General features: G+C 45.6%; 1 protein-coding gene across 3 annotated transcripts in view; it reads right to left on the bottom strand.

The window, feature by feature from the left end:
- smg1 (SMG1 nonsense mediated mRNA decay associated PI3K related kinase) overlaps positions 1–13,848 on the bottom strand; it is a 138,572-nt gene that overhangs the window by 4,392 nt on the left and 120,332 nt on the right. For all 3 annotated transcript variants that reach the window (XM_015968926.3, XM_015968927.3, XM_070546966.1), the window contains 6 exons: positions 13,393–13,530; positions 8,949–9,101; positions 8,682–8,861; positions 8,335–8,562; positions 7,970–8,181; positions 4,874–4,974 (listed from right to left, as the gene is read on the bottom strand). In XM_015968926.3, the coding sequence (XP_015824412.3) occupies positions 4,874–4,974; positions 7,970–8,181; positions 8,335–8,562; positions 8,682–8,861; positions 8,949–9,101; positions 13,393–13,530 (1,012 nt within the window). The remainder of the gene's footprint in view (positions 1–4,873; positions 4,975–7,969; positions 8,182–8,334; positions 8,563–8,681; positions 8,862–8,948; positions 9,102–13,392; positions 13,531–13,848) is intronic.

The following is a 13,848-nucleotide window of genomic DNA, read 5'->3' as shown; positions in this document are numbered from 1 at the left end:
ATACAGTGATATTTCAACTCACAAATGAGTACCAGTACGCCTTTCCCCAAAATTTGTTTTTTAACCACTTCTGCAGAAGTCCATTAGGGGGCCCTTCTCATGACAATGAGCTAAAAACACCTGGTGAAGAAGAAGAGCACCAGGGACAACGTGGCAGAGTTCCACGGGGGAAAGAAAAGTATTAAAAGATTCACCAGCAAGTCCTAAAGTCTGGGCTCACTTTGGATTAGTTGTGTGTCGGGCTGCACGGTATTAGGAAAACCTGCGATATGCAATAACAGTGACTAATATTGCGTTGACGATATTACTTGCGATAAATAAAAACTTAATCCAGGAACAAAAATTATCAAAAACAAAAATATTTATAAGTGACAAAAAAATCATAAAAATGAGAAAAAGCAAAAGAAAGGAAAAAAGAAAATTAACAAGAAAAGACAATGAGCTAATCCCAGGAAAAGCAGAATCAGCAGAACAAAGCCAACTCAGGTGTTTGTAAACCATCAAAATTAAGTTTCGGGGGTGGGCATCTGACCTTTGAGAACCCACCCAATTGGCCAAATGGGTGAAGAGTTCTAGTTGATTTGTTAAAAAAACATCATGCTTCCGTTTGATTGACAGAATATATTATGTAGGGCTGTCGCGGTAACCGCAAAAATGAAATATCGCAATATGAAGACGCCCACCGCGCTGCATCATGCGCCACCGCGATTACTGAACTTGGTTCAACTCAATGATGCATGTTGAGAAGGATGGCTGCACTGGTATCAAAACGAAACGTTACTTCGCTCCTTTGGGAGCGCTTTGGTTTTCAGTACGTCAGCTGCTGCGCAGCCAGAGTCCTTGGCCGAGACGGAGCTGCCACCAGCGGCAAAAAATAAATAAATAATAAACGCTCGGAGACCTGCTGAAGTCCCGGACAAGCACTGCTTCTGCAACCGTCCCGAAGAGAGTTTGAGCCGAGCTGGAGCTCACTCGCTACCTGCAGGAGGAATGCATCCACCCTAAAGAACCCCCCTGACATGGTGGAGCAACAACCGAGAGAGATTCCCTTTGCTCGCCAGAGTCGCACGCAAGTACGTGTGCGTTAGTGCAACGAGCGCACCATCCGAGAGGCTTTTCAGTGTTGCTGCAAATGTTGCCGCCCCTCTCAGATCCTCTCTCAAACCGTAGTTAACATGCTGGTTTTCCTTGTAGGTAACAAGGACGTGACCGAGCTATAAATCACCGTCATCCGTGTGTGTGAAAGTGAAATGATAGTGCGCCCGCCCCCCGGCGCGCGCGCGCCCGGTACATGTAATTTTTTATGCTTGATTTTAAACAACTAAACAAAATGGGGACTTGTTTCTTATTTGTTAGATGCTGCAGCCAAATTTGCATTTAAAAGTTTAACCTTCTCCTGAATTTTGTTGTTTTTAAGTTCAGTCGGACTCCGACTGTCGGAGAAACAAACGTTACTGCGATCTGTGTTGTTACTGCCCTTTGATCTGCATTCAGTAAAGTGTTATAAAAGAAGGCATGGCAATTTTTAACCTTTTTTAAATGTGTAAACATTATGTTTAGATAGTACTGCAATAAAAAAAGGTCTGCAATAATATCGCACACCGCAATATTAAGCCACCCTGAATCACCGCAGGGGGAATTCCTCAACCGCGACAGCCCTAATATTATGTGTAGCAAACATTTGAGCTGACCATTACGATATTTATCTGTTCTTTGTGATATGTATATTGCGCATGCTGATATCGCGATAACGACATATTTACGATATATTGTGCAGCCCTAGTTGTGTGGATGGAACAAAGCCAGATGAAGACTATGTAGCGTGCAAGAACTGCCTCACAATGGCACGCTACGAACATTCACAGGAAAGGCTGTGCTGTTAGCTTGCCTGCACAGTCCGGCGTTACTTTTTTCAGAAAAAGCTCCGTTTTAACTCTACTGAAGTTGATAACACATGCCATCTCCGTGTACACCTATCTGTAAAACCTCATAGGTATGGAGACATGCAACGTCATTATTGGACGGACGGAGTCTAGCTCAATTTTCGAAACACACATTGAACGAGATGGAGAACGCAAGGTTGTGATTGGTGAGGATGCTACTTTTGTCAACAGCACGGCCACTGCACTTTGAAAAACAAAGAAAGCTGAAGATATGTAGCAGCAGACACAGAACAGCTTGTAGAAGTCTGCCAATGCCGGGCGTGTGCGTCTCTCCATTGTCGTGCTGACACAGAAGCATAAACTAGGCTTTAGTCCCTTTGTCTGTTCAGCATCGTCGAGAATGACAGATGTTGCTTTATGATGCACAACCTTGAACCCAGACAAATCATACCAAGCCAGACATTTCACTGACAAAGCAATTCCTGCCATGTACCGATAGACCAGGGCTAGATGAGAGAACTCGTGGCTAGGGCTGCAACAAACGATTATTTGGATAATCGATTAATCGGATGGGGTCTCGACACGATTAATCAATTAATCGGATTACATAGGGACATTTTTAAAAACTGCTAGGGAAACGTTATTTTTCTCCTTCCTTCACTTTATTAAACACAACATTATTAGAAAACAGTTCAATAGCAGAAAAACAACATGCCATCACCTAAATTGTCTTATAAGGCGTATAGACAGAGACCCTAAGCTACACCTATCTGTGACCTAAAATGCTTGGTCCAAGTTAAACAGCTTAAAGAGCAAGTCAACCCCTACCAGAGTCTAACTCCACTCCCGCTTCATGTTTGAAAAATGCAACACATGCTGTTGCCTGGCAGACCGAGAGGGCGGAGCCGCTAACAAATACACACACACTCAGGCTCACGACAGCATTGTGACATCATAATGTACCAGTTTACATCATATCATACTTCTTAGCCAATAGCGGTGGCAGATTTAAATTCAAATACAGTGCAGAGTTTTTACCTGACAACGGCACAACACTGCCAGTTTTAGGCAGAATATTTAAATTTGAACTAAGATGCACTGAAGTGCCAAATTATTGACGACACGTGTCTGCAGCACGATTAGACACTCGTTTATTTAGTTTATCAGCAAAAAAAAGTTTATTTGGGGGTGACTTGCTCTTTAAGGGCAATTCTCATCTGTTTTGTTTGATCTCATCCGTAGACATTTATTATAACTGGGGATGTCAAACAACTAATTTTTAAATGTAATTAAACATAGGCTGTGAATTAATTAAAATTAATCACTACCGTATTTCCAAAAATGACTGAAAAATACCAACTAAAACAAAAGTAAATGAATGCCATCCTCCTTGTGATGATGCCCTGGGCAACTGCCATAAAGTCACATCAAGAAATCCTGCTGATCATTCCAATGATCCCAAATAGACTCACATTAGGCCACATGAAAGCAACTGAACCCAAAAATATATTAACCAGTATATAACTGCTCTCTCACACAACACGCCTGCAGCAACAGTTAGGACTCCTCCCTCCCTTTTAAAAGCATTTTCGCTTCTGAGGACATTGTGGTTGTAAAACCACATGTTAGTAGTCTGGCCCCGGTGTGATCAACCAGTTTCTGCGGGAATGTGACGGCGGAACCGGTTCGCAGCGGCGCGAGTCCCCCCCCCCCGCCTATCTAATAGCGTCGCGCTTACAATTTTATGGACTTTTTTATACGAGCTTAGGGCATGTCTAGCCTGTGTAATAATCCGGGGCTTGGGTGAATCACTTTTGAAAAGTTTTTAACTTACCCGGACACAGAGCTCTCTCCCTCCTCGCTGATGATTCTGACATGCTTGCGTTTAAGACGCTGCATCATCACCGTAGTATCCCCGCGCCATGCTGTCTGACCTACAAACGTTGAATGTCTTCGCCTGATTTAACTGAAAATGCTCGCAAACTTTAGAAGTTTTTACTTTTTTGGAGTCTCGCTGCTTCTGCCATGTTCCTCTTACAAACACCTGCCGGCTCTCCACCGGTCTGCGCGCAACGGCGGGCGGGAGGGGAGGGGGCTTTTGGAAGAGTTGCGCAACACAACGAATCGATGACGCAATTCGTTGCCAACGCTTTTAGTAATCGATTTTCATCGAATTTATCGATTCGTTGTTGCAGCCCTACTCGTGGCTGTCTGTGGAAAGAAACATTAGTTTTTTATGGTTTAACTAAAGCCTTGTCTGCCTTTACACAACAAACCACATTTTTTTGCACTGAAGGTTTTATTTTCTTTGCTCTATGGGTCAGACTGCTGTAAACTTGGTTTAGTGGATTTTATTATTTAGGGACGTTCGTTCATGTTTTAGCGAGCCTTTTCACTGTGGCTACCAACCAAAGTTCTGATTATTCTGGATTTGTAGAGAGATTAGTCAAACCACGCCCTCACCTAGTCAGGAAATCGCTACAGAAAGCAGTGGGGCCAAAATACAGAGTGTAATCGTCTGAGCAGACGATGCAAATGCATCATGAGTTTTGCTTAACATGATGGATTGTTTTCTCTGAAATTTTGGAGAGCTTTCTTGATTGCAGATACCTAACTGGACTTTTGTGAAATCTACAAAGTCTGGAAAAGCATCCAAAGCCCTTATTTTTCCATATTGCCCACCCTTAACTTAAATATTACTCTCCATGGAGAACATTTTATTTGCAGTTAACAGCGGTGAATGTTGCACGTCTGAATCATTTAAAGATGGTGTCTCTTCACACTTAAAATTGGTTAGGGTTAGGTAAAAGCTAGTCAGAAAAGCAGCAATGGACATCACATTACTAAACTTGTGAGCTCTGTCTGTTAGATGGTCACAACTTTTCTCAGTGTTTAGTATTTGCTGTGACACCCTAACCCTAAAAGAGTTGATAATAGAGACCTTTTCGTCCTCATCTCTTCCAAAAACAGAATGAAATCTTGTTCCATACCTGCTGCAAAGCTGGCCTGAGCAGTGGAAACTGGGCTGGAACACTCCGTGTCTCTGTCAGTCACCAGGGGGGAGGCAAAGCCCACCAGACCATTGTAAACGCTAGATGAGGGCGGAGACGGACACAGAGAGGTCAGAAACAGTGGAAATTAGGTGTGTGTTTCCCCTGGCACTCTGTTTGAGTGCTTGAGTGTGTGTGTGAGTGTGTGTGTGCGTGTGTGTGTGTGTGCGTGTGCGTGTGCGTGTGCGTGTGTGTGTGTGTGTGTGTGTGAGAGGTCTAACTGATAAAGCTCACCTGGCCTAACCTCACATTCCTTTGCTATCTGGGTCCGGGTTGCGGGGGCAGTATTCTAAGTAGGGCCTCCCAGGCAATCGTTTCCCCGGCCACGCCCGCCAGCTCCTCAGATGGGACACCCAGGCGTTCCCTGGCCAACCTAGAGATGTATTTCCTCCAGGTAGTCCTGGGTTGACCCTGGGGCCTCCTGCCAACAGGACATGCCCAAAACACCTTCCGAGGGAGGTGTCCAGGAGGCATCCTGACCAGATGCCCGAACCACCTCAACTGGCTCCTTTCGATGCGGAGGAGCAGCGGTTCTACTCCGAGTCCCTCCCAGATGTCAGAGTCCCTTACCCTAGCCCTAAGGCTGAAAGTGGTCACCCTGCAAAATCAACTAATTTCGGCCGCTTGTATCCGCAATCTCGTTCTTTCGGTCATTACCCAAAGCTCATGACCATAGGTGAGGATTAGGATGTAGATAAATGGCCTGTATTTGATATAGCGCCTTCTAGAGTCATGGAACCCCCCAAGGCGCTTTACAACACAATCAGTCATTCACCCATTCACACACACATTCACACACTGGTGGGGATGAGCTACAATGTAGCCACAGCTGCCCCGGGGCGCACTGACAGAGGCGAGGCTGCCGAGCACTGGCGCCACCGGTCCCTCCGACCACCACCAGCAGGCAACATGGGTTAAGTGTCTTGCCCAAGGACACAACGACAAAGACAGACTGAGCGGGACTCGAACCAGCAACCTTCCGATTACGGGGCAAGCACTTAACTCCTGTGCCACCGTTGACCGGTAGATCGAGAGCCTGGCTTTCTGGCTCAGCTCCCTCTTCACCACGACAGATCGGTTTAGAGTCCGCATCACTGCAGACGCCGAACCAATCCGCCTGTCGATCTCCCGATCCCTTCTTCCTTCACTTGTGAACAAGACCCTGAGATACTTTAACTGCTCCACTCTCTCCCGACCCAGAATAGGCAAACCACCCTTTTCCGGTCGAGAACCATGGTCTCAGATTTGGAGGTGCTGATCCTCATCCCAATTGCTTCTCACTCGGATGCGAACCTACCCAGCAAGAGCTGAAGGTCAGAGCTGGATGAAGCTAGGAGGACCACATCATCCATAAAAAGCAGAGACAAGATTCTCTTTCCACCAAACTCGACACACTCCACACCACGGCTGTGCCTAGAAATTCTGTCCATAAAGGTAATGAACAGAACCGGTGACAAAGGGCAGCCCTGGCAGAGTCCAGCCCTCACCGGGAACAGGTCCGACTTACTACCGGCTATGTGGACTATACTCACGCTCCTCTGGTAAAGGGACTGAAAGGTCCTTAACAAAAGCCACCCACCCCATACTCCTGGAGCGTCCCCCACAGGGTGCCTCTGGGGACACGGTCATAAGCCTTCTCCTAATCTACAAAATACATGTAGACTGGTTGGGCTAACTCCCATGCCCCCTCCTTCACCCTTGCAAAGGTATAGAGCTGGTCCACATTTCCACGACCAGGACAAAAACCACATTGCTCCTTCTCAAATCGGGATTCAACTATTGACTGGACCCTCCTCTCCAGTACCCTGGAGTAGACCTTTCCAGGAAGGCTGCGGAGTGTGATCTCCCATAGTTGGAACACACCCTCTGGTCCCCCTTTTTAAAATGGGGACCAGCGATAAAGCTTAAAAATAAAATACTTTCATTCCAAATCTGATCAAGTTGGACTTTTTTCCCCTTTTTCTTAAACAGAAATTACACTGACCAAAAATGTAAATGCAACACTTGTTTTTGCTCCCATTTTTCCGAGCTGAACTCAAACATCTGAAACTTTGTCTACATGCACAAAAGACCCACGACTCTCAAACATTGTTCTGAAATCTGTCCAACAAACAGACCAATGCCACAGATGTCGCAGCATTTGAAGGAGCGTGCAACTGGCATGCTGACTGCAGGAATGTCTACCAGAGCTGTTACCCGTGAAATGAATGTTCATTTCTCTACTATAAGCCGCCTCCAAAGGACTTCATCTGCCACGTGGACCTCAAGGGATAAACCGTCAATCCTGCTCAATGGCCAACTTTCCTCGCGGGGCCACCCATAAAGACAGTGGGAGGGTTAAATATCTGGACGTAGCATGTTTTAGCGGAGTCAGTTCAGAGTGAATGCCCGGACACAGAGCTCTACCGTCAGCATGAGAGAAAGGACGTGTGATTAGGTGACTCAATGGTACGGCTTTTTGTAGGAAAAACTTTCAGGTATAGGTGTTGTTTGACCTCACTGAGGCAGCCTAATTCAAATTGATGGATAAAAATGATAAATCACCCAGCCTTAATGTGTGTGTGAGTGTGTGTGTGTGTGTGTGTGTGTGTGTGTGCGTGTCAGGGTATCTGCAGGTTTAAGGGAGCCAAATTTAAGACTTTTTAAGAACTTTTTTAAGGCCACTTTGACCAAATTTAAGCTATTTTTAAAAGTAAATTTAAGCTATTATTTCCAGCTATTGCCTGGAACCGGCGCTAACCACGTCACGAACGTGTGATTGGCCATCCAGTTACCATTAAACTTGCACTTCTCCATGGCGCAAACTCCCACTAGCTTAACCAGCTAATGTGCTCATCTAAAAATAGCCCCCTTTCACAACCAACTGAATGTGTACGGTTCCGCTTACGCCAATGTCATACACAAAAAATGCTGAGTACTAACTAGAAATTCATGAAAATTTTATAGAAATAAAAGAATCTTGTTTATTGGGTCTTTGGTAATTTAAGACCTTTGGAAACTGTAATTAAGGATAATTTGTAATTTTTAAGGATGTACCTCTGACTCTGTGTGTGCAGCTCCTTTAGGGTAGCGGGGATCTCCTCCAGCAGATCAAGCTGCTCTTGGTTGCGATGCTGCCCGCTGGTTTGGACCACCGTGAAGAGGACCAGCTGGATATTGTCCTGCCAGGCTTTGTACTCAAACAGGAAATGACGTACGCTGCCCTCGTATGCCACCTCTTCACCATCTGCCAGTGCTGCCTCCTCATCCTGTAGGACAGAACCAATACACAATCTCAGGATTTCATTCTCCTCCCTTTTGGAGCACTTGTGTTGAGAGTTTTGTTTAAAAGTGATTGACATGTTTAAACACAGAGCTAATGGGACAGCACTGCAGCTTGCTGTGAGTTGGACCCTGTGTACCTTTGACATGGCCCTCAGCAGGTGTTTGACATCAGCCAGTAAGCGGTTGTGGTTTGAGAGAATTGTTTTAATGGTGTCGACCAGCAGCTGCAGCGTCTCTCCACAGGCCTCCAGGTGCTGCTCCCGATCCTCCTGAGTTCTCCGTTCCAGACTCAGCTCTTCCTCCAGCTGTCTCTGGGAACAGTTCAGCCAGTCCGGACTGCCAATTGGCATGTCTGCCACAGGACCCTGTCAAAGCAGAGTTCATCTGAAAACCTGCTGCTGTGTGACTTTTCAGTTTTACATTTTGATCTTGAACTTTTGCTGGTTTATAAACTAGAAGCGTCGTGTTTGGAGGCTGAACTCACCAGCCTGTGGAGCAGCCGGAGCTCCAGTGGAGACACTGTGCTGCTAAACTGGGCAGCATAAGAGCATGTTTGCTGGCAGCGTTTAAGCAGGTCAAACAGGGCTGCATCCATGCTGAGAGCATCGGGGCATCGGGTCCGAAGACCTTCAAAGTTAAGAATGGTGGAGCACAAGAAGGTGACCTGAAAAAGACAAAAACAAAAAGATTATTTTGCTGAACGTTGGCTAACTTAGAGCTGTGGGTGAAGTCTCAGACCAGCTGAAGCTACCTGGTTGGTGCGCTGATTGTCTCGAGCCACTGTGGCTCGACGGTCTCTGATGGTCATCTCAAAGTCCTGCAGGACGGGCGCCAGTGCTGGGTTTGCTCCACCGGCCCATTTAAGACGCTGCTCAATGCTAGCCTCAAGAGATGCTAGCTTCTCCTGCAGACAGTCGGAGCCAAAGAGGCTGTTAATGCACTTCTTCTAAAGAGCCAGCTGCTGTAAGAACAAGTTCTACCCAACAATTGATGGATTCGGTGCCTTGGACTGTCCGTGTTTGGCTTCTCCACAGGCAGGCTAAAACCAAGACTACAGCAATAAATAACACAAGATTTACAAGAAGATAGACATCTAACCACCAGACGAGGACTGCTGTTGACATACAGCTGGAGACTAAAACTGATGGTTCCCGCTGGAACAAGGGAGTTCTGCTTTATTGACCCTTTGCAGGTGATGTCACACTGCTCATGGGCCCACCCCCTTGGCCATGACGGTAAGAATACTGTTTGCACAGGTTAAAACTCAATCAAAGCTAAAGAAAACCAGCCAGTTTGTAGCCTTTAACCTCTTTTATTGATAAGATTTCACAGTAAAATGCTGCAGCTTGCTACGTGGTTGGCTTCATCAACCAACAAGGATGGAAACTAAACTTGTCTTTTTTTTTTTTACTTTGATGGAGACAGAAAATGGGAATGAACTGCAGCAATCAAACGACCTGGCTGCCCTCCTGGTAATTTAGGACATGCAGTGAACACGTCTTGCTGGGTAAGATTAGCATTCCTGAAGAAGACATGGGCTGACGGTGGCGATAATCCTACATGTGCGTTACCGTCCACTACTGAGAATTACAAGATATTTACTATAATAATTTGGTACTAATGTAGGACTACATGTGGCAAAAAAAAGATAATTATTTATTTTGCATGATGAGCATCGCTCGCTGTTATGAGATATCTTGTCTCACCCCGGTGTGATAGTAGTATCTGACCCTGTCTCACCCCGGTGTGATAGTAGTATCTGACCCTGTCTCACCCCGGTGTGATAGTAGTATCTGACCCTGTCTCACCCCGGTGTGATAGTAGTATCTGACCCCGTCTCACCCCGGTGTGATAGTAGTATCTGACCCCGTCTCACCCCGGTGTGATAGTAGTATCTGACCCCGGTGTGATAGTAGTATCTGACCCTGTCTCACCCCGGTGTGATAGTAGTATCTGACCCTGTCTCACCCCGGTGTGATAGTAGTATCTGACCCCGTCTCACCCCGGTGTGATAGTAGTATCTGACCCTGTCTCACCCCGGTGTGATAGTAGTATCTGACCCTGTCTCACCCCGGTGTGATAGTAGTATCTGACCCCGTCTCACCCCGGTGTGATAGTAGTATCTGACCCCGGTGTGATAGTAGTATCTGACCCTGTCTCACCCCAGTGTGATAGTAGTATCTGACCCCGTCTCACCCCGGTGTGATAGTAGTATCTGACCCCGTCTCACCCCGGTGTGATAGTAGTATCTGACCCCGGTGTGATAGTAGTATCTGACCCCGGTGTGATAGTAGTATCTGACCCCGGTGTGATAGTAGTATCTGACCCCGGTGTGATAGTAGTATCTGACCCTGTCTCACCCCGGTGTGATAGTAGTATCTGACCCTGTCTCACCCCGGTGTGATAGTAGTATCTGACCCCGTCTCACCCCGGTGTGATAGTAGTATCTGACCCCGGTGTGATAGTAGTATCTGACCCTGTCTCACCCCAGTGTGATAGTAGTATCTGACCCCGTCTCACCCCGGTGTGATAGTAGTATCTGACCCCGGTGTGATAGTAGTATCTGACCCCGGTGTGATAGTAGTATCTGACCCCGGTGTGATAGTAGTATCTGACCCCGGTGTGATAGTAGTATCTGACCCCGTCTCACCCCGGTGTGATAGTAGTATCTGACCCCGTCTCACCCCGGTGTGATAGTAGTATCTGACCCCGGTGTGATAGTAGTATCTGACCCCGGTGTGATAGTAGTATCTGACCCCGGTGTGATAGTAGTATCTGACCCCGGTGTGATAGTAGTATCTGACCCTGTCTCACCCTGGTGTGATAGTAGTATCTGACCCCATCTCACCCCGGTGTGATTGTAGTATCTGACCCTGCGACAAAAACTGGTAAGGATCTGGACTTTTTAAAAATCAGCTCCCAGTTAAATAAACACTGTTTATCTTGTAATGTTATAAATCCAGCGGGTGAATTCTGGCAGGTTGGCAACCTGTTTACATCTGTGTGAACAGCATGCAGGAGAACCTAAGCTAACGCTCATAAGCTAGCTAACCATACTATACCATACCAATTTATCTATAAAGCACCCTTTCAAAATAGCATGGCAGCTAACCAAAGTGCTGTACATAAAAGAGCCAAATGCTTGAACAAATCAACAAAACACAATGAAAGCATGAAAATCAGGTAAAATACATAAAAACGTAGCATAAATAATCAAGGATAAAAATTCCTACTAAAAACAATAGAATAAGAGAACAGTTAACAGCACTACCAAAAATAAAAATAATGTGACGAATGATAAAAACGAGGGATCAGGTATTTTTGCCCTCGAGTCAGAGTCATTTGATTTTGAGAATATGCCGATTCTGGGTCCCGATCCGACACTTTCGATACATAAAAAAATAAAGAAAGAAAGAAAGAAAAGGGAGAAACCGTTCCAGAATGTTCCTTATTTTTTATTTAATTACCTTTTTATTTTAATTTTTAACAGCAGATCACTTCTGTGAGGTAGCTTGAAGAATCAAGTAATAAATAACATAAATTCTTCACTTTTGGACTTTATTGCAAATATAAAAAGTCTAATATAAAAACAGAGAGCACTTCAACTTAAAATACCTGGCAGGGGTCTATTTTGCCTCGGCCCCCAAAATGCTTAGATACGTCCCTAGGTATGGGACGGAGTTTTGAAGATGATCTGAATTGTATCAACTATATAAATACTACATGCTGATAAGTTATTGCTTTATACAGGTACAAACGTGTAGTGGGATCAATCTACCTACATTTTATTTTTCTAAGAACTTTGTTTTGTTTTCTTGGTTTTTATTTTCCCATCTTCCTGTCCTGTCTGTCTCTGATCTTCCTGTCCTGTCTGTCTCTGATCTTCCTGTCCTGTCTGTCTCTGATCTTCCTGTCCTGTCTGTCTCTGATCTTCCTGTCCTGTCTGTCTCTGATCTTCCTGTCCTGTCTGTCTCTGATCTTCCTGCAGCTCCCAGTCCTCCAGAAAAACTCCTGCCTGCTTCCTTCTTCACCTCACAAGTTACTTTTTAACTAGCAACTGCAGCGCGAGCGCGTCCACACGTCATGCTCAAATCCAGACAGAACTTACCAGAGAGAAAATGAATTGACACGAATGACTGTGTGTTAATTATATATTTTTTGGTGACGCCACTTAGAAACTTAGAAAATGTTACTGTGGCCGTGTGCAGAACGCAGCTGGAGTTCATGAATAATCAGCGGTCTGCCTGCCGCTCTCTGCCCAAAGGAATCCCGCTACTCTGAGTCCATATAAATAATATAATAAAGGTAGAAACTGGATCTCTTTGTGCTCCTTCTGGGTGTGTAAGTTAAGGGCATCAGGGGAGCCTGACAACCTTCAAGGAGAACCAAGTTGCTCTCCTGTAATTTGAGCCCAGTATCCGCGTCCGGATAGGGGCTTGGATCGGGAAGTAAAGCCCGAGTCACGATGAGTCTGAAACCACGTGATCGGGGCCATTTCCGATCATGTGATCGGATCGGGACATCCCTAATAAAAACCATTTGAAATGGCACAAATAAAACCAAAAAAGCTACAAGATGGTGCAAGGTGTTCAAAGTGAGCTACTGAATCATATAAACTAAATTAGGAAAAATTAACCCGGTGCTGGACTTTCATGTAAGGCGTCACTGAGGGAAGGCAGTACTGATAAAGTGTGTTTTAAGGGCCGACTTGAATCTGCTAACAGAGGGAGCCAACTTCTGTCTACACTGCTCTCTATGAGCCCCACTTAGGTGTGTTTGATCTTCCCACTAGTGAACTGGGCTTGAACCAGTAGAAACCAGCCTAAACTGGCAACAAACACAGCCTCAGTCGCCACTTTTTCTCTCCGTTCAACACTCCTGTGATTCACTGTTGCCCCACCTAGGTGAGCTACTTCTTCCAGTAACTGAGCTGGGCTTAAACTGGTGGAAGGCATGCTAAACATCACAAAAACCATCTCAGGCGCTACTTTTCCCTTTGTTCAATGCTTGTTTGGCTCACTGTTAACTATGCCCCCAATATGGTGGACTCATATGAACCGGTGCAAAGGCTCAATGTCACCATCCTAAAGGAGAGATCACCTCCTATCCTGGGTGGGTTCTTCACAGCTAGATGCTTGATTAGTGTATGAGGGGAGTTCTACAACATAGAACTTGTTGTGGGTGTTTCTACAAACCTGAACAGCAATAATGGCTCCTTCGTCCTGACTCAACTTGTACAGCTTCTTCTTCATGTTGCTGAGGATCACAGAGCGAGGAGGAACGTTGACACTTAACGGCTGATTACTGGGGCCCAGGACATCCTCATGCTGCCACTGGAGGAGCACACACACACGCACGCACGCACGCACACACACACACACACACACACACACACACACACACACACACACACACCGTTAGAGGGATGATCATTTTGACTCACGTTTAAGGTGTTTCTGCTGTTATTCTTAAAGTCAACATCGCTACTGTTAATTGAAGAGAGTGCTGCTTTTTGACCGCTCTGCTAGGCAGCCTCAGAGAAGAAATCTGTATAAAAGAACAACCAGCAGACTCCGTGGTCCCGCTTCTTAAACTGAACACAAATAACATTCAGGCTAATACAGGCTAACCCGGCATAACTAGTCAAGAGT

This window comes from Nothobranchius furzeri, chromosome 18 (genome assembly GCF_043380555.1).
Source record: "Nothobranchius furzeri strain GRZ-AD chromosome 18, NfurGRZ-RIMD1, whole genome shotgun sequence".
Lineage (NCBI taxonomy): Eukaryota > Metazoa > Chordata > Actinopteri > Cyprinodontiformes > Nothobranchiidae > Nothobranchius > Nothobranchius furzeri.
This window is presented reverse-complemented; position numbering and strand designations above follow the sequence as displayed.